This window comes from Sebastes umbrosus, chromosome 3 (genome assembly GCF_015220745.1).
Source record: "Sebastes umbrosus isolate fSebUmb1 chromosome 3, fSebUmb1.pri, whole genome shotgun sequence".
Classification (NCBI taxonomy): Eukaryota; Metazoa; Chordata; class Actinopteri; order Perciformes; family Sebastidae; genus Sebastes; species Sebastes umbrosus.
This window is the reverse complement of record NC_051271.1, coordinates 38,556,245-38,572,441: the sequence shown is the minus strand read 5'-3', so window position 1 is coordinate 38,572,441 and position 16,197 is coordinate 38,556,245. Positions and strand designations below refer to the sequence as shown.

Genomic DNA, 16,197 nt, shown 5'->3' with positions numbered 1-16,197 from the left:
GCTATGTGGGTGAAATCCTGTTTCTGTAATGTTACCTGGTCTTTTCTCTGAATGGAGACAGATGTTTCTGCTGTCATATGAATACTGTGAGAGCTGCAGCAGTGACAGCTGAGGGCGATGAGCATCAGCATCGAGGCAAGGCACAGCTGGAATGAGGAGAGGGTGGGGGGTGCAATTCTGGAAGATTCTGCAGGAATCTTCCGAGTGGACCCCGTTTCATTGGTTTATTGTGGGGACTGTATCTAGGAGCTAGGTGGGTTAGCCTTCCCTGTCAAAGCCACCACTGTGGTGGGGACTAAAGGTTTTAGGGTGAGTGTTCTGGCCATCACTTCAGTAGGCTATACATACATACATACATGCTTGTCACCATCAGAATCTATGGGAACCTGTAGATCTCTAGATGTGTTGGTCTGACTTGACGTTGCATGCTAGTGATCTGTCAGAGATGTCATGTTCCTTCTCATGTAGCTAGCTGACGTTAGCTCAGCTCCGTAACCAGACCAAGCTAGCGTTCATGAAGCTGATGATGAGCCGAGCTAACGACATAGTGACGAATATCTGTTATACAACTACAGATGAAATCACGCACGCCAACTAATGTATGCTCCAATGCTCGATGTGCTGCTGGCGTCTGCTGCTGCAGACTAGCTAACCTAGCTAAGGAGAAACAACACTTTACAGTAGCTACATCACTAGCTGCTAGCTAGCATGGATACATGCTAACGCTAGCTTGCTAGCAGTCAGATGAGCGTCAGTCCAGCTAGCTACCAGACCAGGGCTAGTTCACCATGTCACCATGTCCACATGTCCACATAGTCACCATGTCACCATGTCCACATGTCCACATAGTTACAACTTCTTTGTTATTTCGTGCGTCCTAAAACAGAGTAACGCTGTCACTGATAACCATGTCTTCTGCTAACATGAAATGGCCTGCAGGTTCTATCCAACACTCCTCACTGTTCATGGTGACATGGAGCTAACTTAAGCTCGTCTGTAGCCACTAGTAACCACTGGTAGCCTAGCCACTGGTAGCCTAGCCACTGGTAGCCTAGCCACTGGTAGCCTAGCCACTAGTAGCCACTGGTAGCCACTAGTAGCCGCTGGTAGCCTAGCCACTAGTAGCCACTGGTAGCCACTAGTAGCCGCTGGTAGCCTAGCCACTGGTAGCCACTGGTAGCCTAGCCACTGGTAGCCTAGCCACTAGTAGCCACTGGTAGCCTAGCCACTGGTAGCCACTGGTAGCCACTGGTAGCCACTGACATCTCTTTGTTTGGTGCCATGTATGAACCAGCCTGTCCTCCCAGTTCATCTCATCTATAGCAGTTCAATGCTGTCCTGCTCTAACATGTGTTTCTTACAGAGCCAATGAGTGGAATAGACTGATACCTGCTCCTCACTGCAGACATGTCAAGTAAGGATTCCTGGAGTGTTTTTAGCTGGTTGTGATATGAAGCTCTTTGTAGGTGATATATCATATATTAAAATCTCAAATACATCAGACCTGCTGTTTCCATAAATCCATGTTAAGTGATGCAATCATAACACTTAAATGTCAAAAGTGTAGTAATGATTAACAGAGAATTGATTGAGGTCTAATTTGTTGTTGATGGTTTTATTTTTATATTAGAAATAAATCACTGGAGGGTTAGTTAAGAATGAAGTTGGAGAATTGTAAATAATGTGCTGTTTCACTGGACTGATGCTGATGTTTCATTTGGACCTTTTCTTTCACAACAGAGAGACCAACCCATGCCCCTCCCCCTCCCCCCGCCCCTACAACAGTAAGAGTTCATAACTAAGTGTAACACCAAATATTATCTGGCTATCCCAAGTTAAGCTGATGTTGCTGTTTGGAGACTTCATTTTAGTAAATGCTTTAAAATATATTTTTCAAAGAGATCAGCTTTTTTTGTTTGTTGAATCCACAACCTCTGTTAGTGACAGACTGATGTGCTGATACACCACTGCTTCTGAAAAGATTATTTCTTTATAGCCTCAGCATGACTGCAAGTTTCTTTGTTTTGCATTTTACCAGCTTCTTTCATTGGTTTCTTTCATATTTTTTTATCTTGGGTTTCCCCCCCTCCCTCCTTCTTTTATGTCATTTCTCATTCATGTTTCTGTCTCATTTATTTCCATCAGCAAACGCCCAACACTACCGGGTTTGTGGGGTACAACCCATACAGCCATCTGGCCTACAACAACTACAGACTGGGAGGGAGCCAAAGCAGCAACAGTCGGGTAACGGTATGAATATTAACATATCGTAAACAAGGTGTCCAAAAATGTCATGCAGACCCAAGTGGAGAAATTATAATCTGCAACAGCTAGTTTAACACAACACTGAACAGTCAGTTTGCTTAGTCAAAGGAAGACACTGCAGAAACATCTGCGAGCATCAATAACATTGGAGCTTTTCACAAGATCGACCTTTGCTTTGTTCAGAGCGAATGAGATTAGATATATTTTTGCATTTCCTTTGTTCAAAGAGCAGATGCTGCAGAATAGTCAGTATGCGAAGCCAAACTCAGTCTACTACCGAGGAAGAATCTGAAATGCGTGTCTCTCTGAACTCCCTCTGCTGTCTTCATCACAGTGCAGGCTGGCTAAGAGTCCATCTGTGTGTATTCAAATACCACCTGCCTTTCAAAGTCTGCATTTCTGACAGCCATGTAAAGTAACCCATGCCATCAGTGTTGCCATGGTATTACAGACTCGCTGCATGGCTCTGGCTGCTGAGCAGTAATTTAGTCGCTGCATGCAAGCTGTGGTTGGCTGACTCTGATAATAGCATTATGGGCAAATCTCAGCTTAAGTGAGATTTTTGTATTTTTCTTTCACAGTCAGCGCTATTCCATTGTACTCTGTGGGGTTCCTGACTTGTGTATGGCCTCAAACTGTCATTAATTAAATCAAGTTAATTGAAGTGATAAGAAATGACTTTGATGCATCTTGTATTGGGTTCTCATTTTTCGGATAGTTTTATGTCAAATTACACGACCATGCACCTGCACGTAGTTTCATAAGCTGTACTCAGCCTAGGTCAGTGTGTTAGTGTTTAAATGGTTGCCTGATAACTCCACAGCATCCGTGCCTTAAGGTGAATCTTTTTCTTTCTTTACCAGAATTCCCCTGGAATAAATATCCCAAAGCCGCCCAAGCCACCTGATAAGCCATTGATGCCATATATGAGATATAGTCGTAAGGTAAGTACACAGTGTGTAATGCCGCCTTTTGCAATATCATGTGCTCTGTTGGAAGACAGGGATGTTTTACTTTTAAGATATTCTATCAGCTCAGAGTAAGTAAGATGTACATTTTGTTTCAGACACTAATAGAGGCGAAGTCTCGCCCCTTCCGGTGGACCGCCATGGGACCTTATTTTGGAAAAAATATGAAAGGTAGTCAACGGAGAGAGACAAATATTTTTTTGGACCCTGTTTGAATTGTGCCATGAATCACAAAGATGAATTTAAAAGATAATTTTGCAAGTCAAGAAAGTCTCAGTTTGTCGTAAAACTGTTGAAGTATCAGACTGTGAAAATACGTAATTAGAAAGACGAGACACCCAAAAGTCGCGGAAGTGACGTCTCTCTCTCTGAAGCTACGATGCCTGTGTGTTTCCTACTGGGATGAACTCACACCTGCAACGGGTCTTACTTGTTCGTTTGCTTCCCAACTGATAAAAAGATCAGGGGTCTTATTTATAAAACAGTGTGCAGGATCCATACTAAAAATGTACATGCGCACAAAAGCCGAAAATGGCGTGCGCCAAAAAAAAATCTGACTTATAAAACTGTGCGTACGCACACCTGCAGGCAATGTTCCCTTTATAGATCACAGTCCACCTGGAAATGTGCGCATGTGGATCCGCCTCATATTCCGCCCACTACACGCCCACTTTCAACCATAAATGGTCGATGCAAAGCACCTCATGAATGTTTCTGCATGTGAATGAGCCTGTTGTTGATCAGTGGGTCCTTACGGTGAATCACGGCGACTACTGAGAGGAAGACCAAGAAAAGGAGTTTTTCTGACACACAGATGAAGGTGTTTGTAGGTGAGGAGGTCTCTGAAGACTCGTTCCCTCCTCATTCTTTCATTCACGTCACGTAGTCCTCACAGTGCCGGTATATCCACCAGCACCATGCAGCATGTTCCGAGTCTCACCGCTGTGTTTATATCTTTACAGCAATCAGACTGATCCATTCACTTAAAGTGATCAAGACAGTCAGTAATATCCCCCACCTGGATATCATTAGAAAAAAGGAAGTTTGACAGGTGTACACTATTTATTTATTTATTTAAGTTATATGGTTAACTTGTCCTGCATTATGATTAGGACTGATAATGAGGATATGGAGAGTAACGATTGTGTGAGAGCTGTCACTGGCTTCATTTACACACTTTGTTAATTTACACAATCCATACTGGTGAAGATGTGCCGGGTGGAGGTGACTGGTGAAGATGTTCCGGGTGGAGGTGACTGGAGGAGGCAGAGTGGCGCACTGGAGACAGTCTGATAGTTGCATCGGATAGCTGTTTTCATTTTGTCTATTTATACTGTATCTGTCCCTATCTAATAAATTAATAAGTCATGTCATCACTGCAGCGATTTTACACAACAACTTTATGGAAATTAATATGGTACTTGGTGATATCTGCACACTATTAGAAGATATTATTAAAACTATTGGCGCTCTGTTCTGCCATTCTTTAATGCTAATTGATATAATCTTGGATTTCTACAACCGATGATGATGATTTCAACAGCTGCTCCACAGCTGACTGCCAGTGGCGGTAGTCTGGCCCGATCTCCTCTGAGCTCCGGAGGTGGAGGACGTGATGGAGACAGCGCTGATGAGATATTGAGTGGAATTTGCTTTGAGTTTTGAGTTGATCTTTTACGTTTGTAAGGTGCTTATGGAATAGTTATGACTCACTAGCACAAAGAACACTGCTGTTTTAAATGTTTATGATAAAGTGGATATAAGTATGAAGCGACGTTAAATGTGAGAGGCATCATTATACGTATAATGACATTTAATGTCTACAGTCTGGCTTCAATTCATCTGAGTCTCCAGTTTCCCCTGCCTCGGTGCCTCCATAATGTGCGTACGCACGGGTCAAAGTTTCCGTACCGGTGCGCACATTCTCCCGTCAAGTTTGTTTTTATAGATCACAACTATTGCGTGGGAAGTGCCGTACGCACATTTCCGGCCCCGTTTTGTGCGTACGCAACGGTTATAAATGAGACCCCAGGCCTGTACTATGAAGCAGGATTTGCGGTTAGCGAGGTAACTTCAGGGTTAACCCTTCAGGGTTTTCCGTCCTACGAAGGTGGATCACTTCTTACCGGGGTAAATCGCCGTGGTAACTTATGCTGAACAGCTGACCTGCTCCGGAGCAGGTTATGTTCCAGATAAGAGATCAACTCGTATAAAAGAACCGCCTACTGACCAATCAGAGCTCGGTGCGCGGATCGTATGTCAATATTACACAAATACGAAGAAGTTACAGTCATAATCAGACTAAAAACAACACAGTTTAAACTGACAAATGCAGGAAGGACAGCTGGCTGTATGCTGTGGGTGATAACCGCTTTGAATTATGTTTTTATATTTATTTTTTTACTTGCTCCCAAGTCCGTTTCACACTGCCAGAGACAGCTGAAAGAAGACTGAAATACTCACACACGCCACAACTTTGTCAAAGGATATAATAAAGTGTAGTCTATTAATCCATTACTCTTCTAAAGGCTGTTTATAATATCACTGCCCCATCTACACGACTATATCTGACTTTTAAGTATTCCATTAAATTAATAAATCTGCAAATTTACACGTTTATACATCGGCAATGTTTTTCTTTTGCCAGCTGTCCTTCCTGCATTTGGCAGCTTCAACTGAGTTACTTTTAGTCTGGATTATGTGTTTAGCTTCTTCATATTTGTCTGTTAAAGTATGCTCTTCCTTTGTAAAATCTGCTGCTCTGCTGACCGTAGACTTGCCCATGTCTGTGATTGGTCACATGTGGTTCATGTGAGCGCGCTCGTAACCAGACTGAGAAACCCTGGGTTGATTTACCGAGTTGATAACCGGCGTCGTAGGACCGTTTAGCGTGATCTCGTTTGTTACCCTGGGTATGTTGAACTCGCTTCGTAGTACAGGCCCCAGGAGTCGCTGGATAAAATACATCAGGGAAGATAACGTTACATTTGTGCGTGGTCATAGCTATGTTAGCTAGCTAGCTAGTGTTGGTGACATACACAAAACTAAATGATACTACCTCAAACTGAGACTTTCTTGACTTGCGAAATGATCTTTTAAATTGACAAACATCTTATGTGTGATTCATGACGGGATCAAAAAATGATTTCTCTCTCTGTTGACTACCGTTCATATTTTTCGCGAAATATGGTCCCACGGGGTCCAGCAGAAGGGGCGGGACTTCGGCTCTCTATAGTTGTTTATCGAGGTAGGTGTGAAATCCAAATTAAGCTAGGACTGTCCACGTCACATAGTGGGATGTATCACCTTGGAGATGGAGCTTAAAGCACACGGCCTCCTCTGGTTTGTGACCTCTCTGCAAAGAGATAACCACTTATAGCCCCTCCAACCCAACCCAACCCCACACCCGTGTCTGGTTCTCATCACCAGGTTTGGGATCAAGTAAAAGCCTCCAATCCTGATCTGAAGCTATGGGAAATTGGGAAGATAATCGGTGGCATGTGGAGGGACCTCACTGATGAGGAGAAACAGGATTATTTGAATGACTACGAAGCAGAGAAGGTTGGTTGTTTTACAAAGGGGTGTTTACGGGGTTGTTTCTGATGGGTGACCAGTAGATGTGTCTCCAACAGTTGTGGGTCCCTCTTGTCGTCATTCCTGCCTTTCTAACAGTCTTGAGTAAACCTCTTTCCTTATCTTGTCGTAGTTGATAGAAACGAGGGCCCACGTTGTGTCTGCTCTCCATCTCTGTTTCCTCGTCATTCCCTGTCATCTTTTCCGCCGTAGATTGAGTATAATGAGAGCATGAAGGCCTACCACAACTCGCCAGCCTACCTGGCTTACGTCACTGCAAAAAGCAGGGCCGAGGCAGCTCTGGAAGAGGAGAGCCGCCAGAGGCAGTCCAGACTGGACAAGGGCGAGCCTTACATGAGCATTCAGCCAGCGGAGGATCCAGATGGTAAGGCCACTCGGCTAAATGCTTTGTCTCCCAAGGTTTAGAGCACTGTGACAGAGCTGTAATTACTGTAGCACGACCACACAGAGTTGCCAGTCCGCACACCCAGAGACTGTGTTATCTCCCCCTCCCAGAAATGCCATTTCTGCTTTTTTAAGCTGCAAAATGGAAGAAAATGTGTCTTTGTTTTGCACAACGGTTTACATTTTGTAGGTATTCTTGGCATTGGTTTAGACATAATTGCAAAATTTACATTCTTTTGTCTGTTGTTTTAAAGACTGACACACACACACACACACACACACACACACACACACACACACACACACACACACACGTTAGACACACAAGCCAGAAGAAGACGTTTGAGTTACACCCACCTCAAGGAAATGAGGCTGGGTTACAGTAGAAGATAATGATGTACAGGAAAACTACAGATAAAACCAACTGCTATTTAGAAACACCCCAGACCATAAAAACGTCAGAGCTGGTGTCCCAGTGGGTTATGTTCCCAACAGACTGCACGTACGTCAATGATTAAATAAGATTTAGCTCTCCGGGTGCCTGCATACTCAGAGATTGTGCTTTATTAATAAATACAGTCTTAAAGAAATTCGACCCTAAGCTGCTGTCGTATACCGGTTAGTCCTGATCTGTTCTGAACAGCATTAAAACAGCTCAGAGATAATGGGCCTGTTAGACACATCAAATCAAAAGCAAAGGATGGCTCTATCGTACGCTGTTGTCAGAAGTCCGTATGGTGGTTGTTTTCAGCAGTAGAACTTACTAGCAATACTAAATGTACTATATATGTTGAAAGCTGGTCATGGGTGTAATATAATCTGGACAGTATTTGGCATTCAGGAGGTGCCATATTTCACTTAAAATCTGTATTGTAAAATAACCCGAAACAAAATGAATCACGCAGAGTGCTTAGTGTTGTTGAAAAATGTGGAAAAAAATACCAGTTCTGCTCATTAGTGAGACGGAGTTCTACTGAATTTAATTCTGACACGCTACCATAAGAATGTATTACTTGGCTGTTTCCTGTTGTGGTGTTAGCCCAACTACGTGAGCACCTTTGAAACTTTCAACATGGCAGACGAGATTCATTTCGGCTCTCTGGAAAGTTCCATGAGTTCAGCTGATGAGAGCTCTCGTTGCATCACACAGAGGTTTAGCAAAGTTTTGCCACAACAAAGCCAAAAAGGAGTGTCTCGTATATGATAGTGTTGAACAGTGTTGGCTATTGGAAATATAAAAAGGGGAACCAATTGGTAAATAGATATGCAGAGTGAGAAAAGAATGACATAATTTCTAAAAACTGTACTGTTTAATGTATTTGTGAAACCAGCTACCGTTTTTTAAAAAACAGTACCAGTCAACAGATTTTTAAAATCCAATAATAGAAGGATAAGGTTTAATCATTTGGTCTGTTAATCTTTAAAAATCCAATTTAATATCAATCAATTAATTGCTGTGCAATAAAATATCAATTAAGAGCCAGGTCCATTATTATTATTATTAGGTTTTTATATCATTCTGTAGCTTCCCAATGGTCTTCCTTGTGTATTCAAATCTGGTCATAGTATTTATGTTTTAGCGACAAAATGCTATTTTCCTAAGCCTATTTAAAAACATTTTTCCATGTGACCTGACATAGGTTTCTGCATGATGACGTTGCTACATAGATGTACATATATCCTTATGCATAGTCAGGGTATTACCTAATGTAACTTAGATGGCGGTCGGCACGCTCCCGGTTTGGAGAAGCAGACAGGCGTACCAGCACGGAATGCAAAGCTATGTGCTGCTGTGGACGCCACGTTAGTTCAGATCTGAAAGTCACACAATAACAAAGAAACCGATCGACGCAGCGGTAGACCAGCAACTCTCCTGTTCTGCGAGGTAAAAAGACCGTTTTTGTAAAAGGAGTCTGGTGGCTTTGAAGAGAGCGATTAACAGCTTCAGTTCCCCCGTTGAAAATGGCGGTCTGATGGCGAAGTAAAGCGGTGAAAATATTCTAAATATAGCGTATTCTTAACCTGATATTGATTTTTTTAGGTGGCTAAAATACGTTTTTCTGCTGCTCCCGTCCAACAGACGCTTTACCTCGCCGTCAGACTGTTCTTTCCGACAGGTAACTGAAGCTGTTATATCGCTCTTTTCAAAGCCATTGACAAAAACAGTAATTTGACCTCGCAGAACATGGGAGTATACCTACAACCGGACTTCAGTTATTTCCAAACTTAGCACAGCTAACGTTGACTCAGCTAATGCTAGCGTTCACATTATTCATAACCTTATTTTCAAAGCTATCATTTAAAAGGGGACATATCATGCTCATTTTCAGGTTCATGTTTGTATTTTGGGTTTCTACTAGAACAAGTTTACATGCTTTATTGCTCAAAAAACACATTATTTTCCTCATACTGTCTGCCTGAATATACCTGTATTCATGCTCTGTCTGAAACACTCCATGTTTAGCACATTTCAACGGAACTGCGTTGCTAGGAAACAAGTCTGGGTCCTTGTTTACATCCTGTCAGCTGATGTCATTCACATACACTGCAACAGGAAATAAACTGGGACACATTTAGTATGTTAACGTTTAAAACTGAAATAATCTAAATATTGTAGATTTGTGACATCACAAATGGACAGAAATCCTAACGGCTTGTTTCAAACGCACAGTTTCTGAATATGGGCTGTGGGTATTTCTCCATGGATTGAGTGTTTTGATACTTTCACAGTATTTATATATCACTTAAACCTGCTTTATAATATAAAAGACATGGAAATCTCACTTTCTACAATATGGGACATTTAAAGAACGAGTGCTGAAAAGTGGCACAAATTTTATTTTTGTTTTGCAAAAAAAGATCTGTTTTGCATACAATGCTCTCGTTGATTGGGTCTTTTTCTGTTCTATTGAAAATATCTTAACTGACTTGAGAACAGCTGTATACAGATACAGTTCTCTCCATACATCCTAATAAAGCCTGAACAAAGGAGAACGGCAGGGGATTGTCAAATATATTTTCACTAAAATGAACACAAATGTAGGCAGATCTGAAGTTGTACATCACTGTCAAAGATGGTTCTAAAAGTACTGTAGTTCTGCATTTTATTGTGAATAAATTTGCAAAAAAACATAATAAAAAGATCCTATTTGAATCCATCTGGACTTAATTCTTCTAAAAAGTGACTAGGTATGATTATTGTCTTAAATGTCTTTACTTTCTTGCACCATCATCCTGTATTTAAATAGCAAAGGAGTATACATTTAAGACAAAGAAGAACTTTTTCTGACAAATGAAAATTGCAGACTACATCTTGAAACTGTCCACTGGGTTATAATTAACTGCCTGTCCCATTCGCCTAACAATGACCTATACTTAACTTTAACTGTGTATAAATATTGAGCAATATCCCCCTCATGTTTATAGTGTCTTGATACAGCAGTATTTGCATCATTTTGTTTTGCAGCATGTGTGCCGTAGTTTGCCGAAGCCTCTCATACTCGTGGATGGTGACAGTCTTTGTAACACATCTCTTCTCTTTGCCTTTTGTCAGGTGTATGAAAATCTATTTTCTAAGATAATCGTAACAACTCGGATGTTTTTTTATGTCTTCAGATTACGACGACGGGTTTTCTACAAAGCACTCGGCTGCAGCTCGTTTCCAACGCAACCACCGTCTGATCAGCGAGATCCTCAGTGAGAGCGTAGTCCCAGATGTACGCTCAGTTGTTACCACTGCTCGCATGCAGGTCCTCAAACGCCAGGTCCAGTCTTTGATGGTACACCAGGTATGATCTTCACATAACAGAACTTTTCTTTCGTCTTAAAGGCCGTGTGAAGGAAATTCAGAGTTTTGTTTCTAACCACATTATAAATGTTGGAAACTAATGACTGAAAACATGTTGCAAAGGCTGTGAACATTGGAGTACTGGATTGTGGAGTAAGACCGTTAAACTGTTTTTCGCCAGTTTTGTGTTCAGGATTTTTTAGGCGGGGCTGAAACCATGGCTCGATGACGCAGTGGAGCCATCCTTAAGACGACCCGACCCGTCTTCACAAACCGGGTTTTTGAAAGCCAAAACAGAAAACCAGATTGTTGTCAAAGGATATGTCGGCTAGCTCAGTCGATAGAGCATGAGACATAAATTGTCAGTGTCGTGGGTTCAAGCCTCACTATAGGCCTTTTCATCACTGTTTTTGTTTTGTATTGTATTTTTATGATTGTAATCCGTCCCATGTCCTATGTATATTGATTCTTTTTTGTAAACTAATAGTCTTTTAAAAAAAATAAAAAAAGAGAAAGTGTCAGAGTATGGACTACCAGAGCCACGAATGTCTTTGAGACTAACAGGACCACAAAAGCAAACACTTTGTCCGGGCGGGGGGGCACTGTAAAGCTCGCGGCCGCGAAGCCACAAGCCACTCTCACCCCGAGCCTTTCCAAGCCGACCAAACGCCTCGGACGAAATGCGCCCGGCGGGAGCCGGCTAGCGCCGGGGAGAGGTCCCGCAAGGGGATCCTCCCACACCGAGCAGCCATCCCTAACCCGCCCAGTTGAATTCCCCGGGCAGACAGCGCGACGGGGGCCGTTACCGGCCTCAAACCGTCCACGGGCTGATGGTACGCGTCCACAGGATCCGTCCTTTCCACGCTTCCCATTCATTGTCTATGTAAGCAGCCGCGCAATGCATTCTGGTAGTGTGGCGGTGCGATTCGAGAGACGGAGCGTCACGGCAGCCGTTCCTCATTTGCATTAAGCTGAGGTCTAGTCTACTTTATGCAAATCACGGGCGTCCGACGCGACTCGCCGCCTCTCAAAACTCCAGAGAATCTTTTAAAGTAAACATTGTCGATCCAAAATAAAGGCAGATTCAGCAACTGCACGGCTTATTTCTCGCCTCAAATGTTTTCAGAAACACATTTCAATGAACTGTTTTCGTGAAATAAGAAAAGAAAGTTTCCAAACGAGCCTCCATATTGTTTCCGGTTTGAAAGCTGGGAGCAGCAGCCCACGGACACCACACCCAGGTGGACACACTGATTTCCGCCGTGGCTTCAATCAAGCCACAAATTACATCCGTCTTCGTCAAAGAAGCGCTCAAACATCGTTCCAAATTAGTCTGCGCTGAGTTTGAAGAGACAGAATAAGTAAACAGATATAAAAGAAGACCATTTTACCCTCAGGCTGCTTTCTACTGTTTACCAACTCGGCAACGGGAAAGGTGTCTATCAACTATTTGTAGCAGGTTTTTCCCACGTTTAAAAATGTTGGTGTATTTGTTTTTTTATGGGTTAATAATGTAATAACCATGTGCTGCCTGTGTTGTGTTGTATTGTGTTGTGTCACAGAGAAAGTTGGAGGCAGAGTTGCTTCAGATTGAAGACCGCCACCAGGACAAGAAAAGGAAATTCATCGAAGCCACGGAGTCGTTCACAAACGAGCTCAAAAGGGTACTGCATCTTTTACATCGAGCTCGGTTATCGCTTACTCACACACAAAGCTTTCTTTTGCATGTTTTACTATACAATGTGCAAGCTATGGTTGTGCGCCAGTCTGCATCCGCCGCCTCGCAGCCACCAGCTGCTGCTGTGATCGTTTACAATTTGTTGCCTCCATGATAACTTTTTGTTCTGAAATGAGATGCAGCACTCTGCAGTTGAATGCACTGTCCGCTGTTCACAACAGGCGGCGCCATTTATCCTTCACAGAGCTTCTTACACTGACTTTCACTGACAAGTAGCATTTTCAAACATGACCCTTGTTGTAGTTATGAACAGAACTCATTCAGTTGCATTAAGTAACTTGTTACTTTGTGTCCAACCTGCACATGCATGTTCAACCAATACTGAATACTTGAACACCTTTGTAAGGTGAAAAAAATATTGTTCTAATGAGCACGTAGAGCATGATCAAGAGTGCAGCAATTGTTTTCACTTTTCTACATTAAATCCCTCCCTTCCTGTACTTTAAAAGCTGTGCTGTATGAAGGTGGAAGTGGACATGGAGAAGATCTCTGCAGAGATCGCTGCAGCAGAAGAGGCAGCCCGCAAACGGATGGCAGAACGTGAGAAGGATGCGGGAGACAGAGGTGCAAGGGATGCCCCCTCCTGTGTCTTAGCAGAGGAAGAAAAACACATTTGTGCAACACATGGCAACAAGTCCCAGCAAAATTCTCTAAGTGAAAGTAGCAACAAAGAAGGCGAGGACGAGGAATCCAACACCGTAGATACACCAGGTGAGCCTCGCTGGCCTTTACTTTATGGCTTTGGTGCTAATCTGGCGCTCGTGTTTTTTAACACCGTGTAATTTATTCTTCTTTGACTCAGGGAAGCCGAAAGCCTCAGAGGAGCTTGAGGCTCATCCAGGCAGTGAGGAAGGAGCGTCAGAGGACAAGGAGAGCGTCCCCGAGGGAGCCATGGAGGAGGGAACCAGCGACAGTAACACAGGCTCAGAGACCACCTCTGCTCAGACAGAAGACACCCCGACTAGTGAGCCATCAGAGGGGCCCAGCAGGGCAAGAGCAGCCCACTGAGTCCAGCACAGTTCACTGTCTGGGAACTAAATAAATATCATATCGATATCACTCTCTGATAACATAATATTGCACAGCACCATCTCAGTTTGTCGAAGCACATGAAGAACCTTCAGATGGGCTCAATGTTTAACACGCCTGAGGCAAAGATGATGCGTTAGTTGAGTTTGAAAACCCCAAGGCTCACAGACGTGCGCCGAAAAATATAGAAATGAAAAATGTAAAAGCACTTGGAACCGACAAAGCGATGGTCCTGTCTAAAATCAATGGCTGCCCAGGTGAAAGCACTACATTTCCTCCACAGGCCTCACTGCCATGTGGAGGACCCCAAACAAGCCCTGTTCAGCACACATTGATACATATCTCTAGCACTATGTCTGGCAGACCCCAGATCGCCGCTAATTAAGACTGGCTATATGAAAAAAGCTGTCACATGAAACAAACATCGTTTAGTGTTATATTGAACTTTGTCCTTTGCATTGTAGTGTCCTTGTTGCTTTTATTGTTATTTTTGCATGATGCAATTTTTTAAAAATAAGTTGGCATACTTGTAAAGAGCGGAGCTGGGCGACCACCTCCTTGTTTACTATCTGTATCAGTATTACAGTGACAGTATTGTCTCAGGAGTTTGTAGTCAGTAGTGGTTATTTTTGTTATTTATTATCAGCATTTTTATTATACTTGTGTATCGGTTGTCCCAAGTCTCTCCATGAAAATATCACATGATCATCAATGCTGTACAATGCTTGACCACCAGTGTTCTGAAGTTTGCTAGCTGTCAATCAAATCAAAAGCAGTACGCTTAGAACATTTCTGTGTTATGATCTATATCGCAATTTTCAGCAGAAAACTTTTAAATGTACCGTAATTGTGTACACGGTGTAACGAGGTTTGCTTAAACATGGATTTTCATGTCGTGAAACAGCTTGAAGAACAGTCATAAACATGCAGTCTTAAAATGAATTTCCTTTTGCATATTTATACCAATAAACTTTTCTACCCTGAACAAGTTCTCAATTGAATTGTTTTCAAAAAACATTTGATGCAAGGTTAGTCATCTTTTAGTTTAAATACATATGAATGTACATTTACAGTACAAACATGCATCATACAAAATGTATACAAGTGCTTTTAACAGTATACTTAAAAATACATTACTGTAAGCACACATAGTGCATAAATGATCAGAAACAATTGGGCTGTAAACAGGTATACAGAGGGCTCGTATCAAACATTCTTTGTTGCATACAGTGTGCTGTGCTTGCACATAGCTGTTTGTTCTTTGCACAGTGTAGGTAAGGGAAGTGGGTAAGATGAGAGGGAATTGTTCTGATTTCCTGTTTTCAATTCAGAACTAGCAATCCTCCCGAGATTTCTGTTGTGCTTGTAACAAAATTCAGCATTAAAAGGAGTGAGTTAGACCTGACAGGAGATATGACCTTTATGTGTGATGTTTTCTAAGGTTTCAGCCTCCTATAAGATGGTGTTACGATCAGATTTCATAGTGCTGTAGTTTGAATGCATGAAATGCATTGCAACTTGCCACGTTTTGTACCATGTGGTTAGCACTGCCTCAAGTGAAAGCTAGAAAACCACAACCGCAGAGATACAGGTGTGCAGAAGTCTGTGCAGATCTTGGAGTAGTTTTGCAAGGCCTTGTCACCTGGGCAGCAGTACTGCCCCACAATACTGTACACTGCATGTACAATGATAAAAATACAGCAATTCAAAAAATAATGAAGCCAAGAACCAGGTGTGGACGGGCCTGTGGCACACAAGCCATTCCCTGGACCTGAGCCTGCTCTGACTATGTACAGGGATAGATGAGGTGAGACTCCGTCTCCACAATACTGTACACTGCATGTACAATGACACAAAAATACCACATTTTTCCATTAATCACATTTGATCACCCGGTTGTGCACGCAGCCCCGCTCCACAGGCGTTGTTTTGGCCACACCTGTAGCAACATGTCTTGATGTGATCAGCCCCTAAGAAAACTAGAATCATAAAACACTTCATACAAACTGGACAGAAACAAAATAAAACTCACCTAAACCGTCCTCATTACTCTTTCCAACAATCACCAAGTGTGCTTTGGTCCAACTCAACTGTAATTTCAGAGTTTAATGTGAAAAAACGCTGGGTTATTAACTGGGGTTATGAAGTTTGAAAAATTTTTGAAAAATGGGGTATTAAAAAAAAGTGTTATAAGCAAGACAGGTCAGGCAATAAGTAAGGCAGATGCTAAAATATACCAATAATTATAATAATATGATGGAAAATGGTTGCTGAACGCTGTCAGATAAGCATCAGACTGCAGCGTGTGGCTTTGAGCAATCATAGTTTCACTATTTGACAGAAAGCGACTGGTTTTCCCTGAAATAACTAATTTGCATGAGATTCAGATAATGCTTTACACCTCAGCCCCCTGCTGCTTCTCAGGTATTTCC

General features: G+C 42.4%; 2 protein-coding genes across 9 annotated transcripts in view; one reads left to right on the top strand and one right to left on the bottom strand.

Moving 5' to 3' along the window:
* LOC119485296 (zinc finger protein Aiolos-like) overlaps positions 1-188 on the bottom strand; it is a 44,408-nt gene extending 44,220 nt beyond the window's left edge. For 2 of the 4 annotated variants that reach the window (XM_037764785.1, XM_037764790.1), the window contains exon 1: positions 36-182. The gene's annotated coding sequence lies outside the window, so the exon portion shown is untranslated. Of the gene's footprint in view, positions 1-35 lie in introns of all 4 variants that reach the window. The other 2 variants (XM_037764788.1, XM_037764789.1) reach the window with 2 other exon arrangements.
* LOC119485297 (SWI/SNF-related matrix-associated actin-dependent regulator of chromatin subfamily E member 1-like) lies at positions 171-14,753 on the top strand. 5 transcript variants are annotated; one of them, XM_037764795.1, is made up of 11 exons: positions 171-309; positions 1,364-1,414; positions 1,741-1,784; positions 2,146-2,244; positions 3,129-3,209; positions 6,663-6,794; positions 7,020-7,191; positions 10,827-10,999; positions 12,561-12,662; positions 13,186-13,447; positions 13,533-14,753. In XM_037764795.1, the coding sequence occupies exons 2-11, from the start codon at positions 1,408-1,410 to the stop codon at positions 13,742-13,744; spliced, it is 1,284 nt and encodes a 427-aa protein (XP_037620723.1). In that variant the 5' UTR covers positions 171-309; positions 1,364-1,407; the 3' UTR covers positions 13,745-14,753. The 5 variants fall into 5 exon arrangements, with proteins under 5 accessions (XP_037620723.1, XP_037620722.1, XP_037620721.1 ...); XM_037764794.1 differs by having other exon boundaries at positions 2,146-2,250; positions 13,539-14,753; XM_037764793.1 differs by having other exon boundaries at positions 2,146-2,250.
* Positions 14,754-16,197: the final 1,444 nt, after the last annotated feature.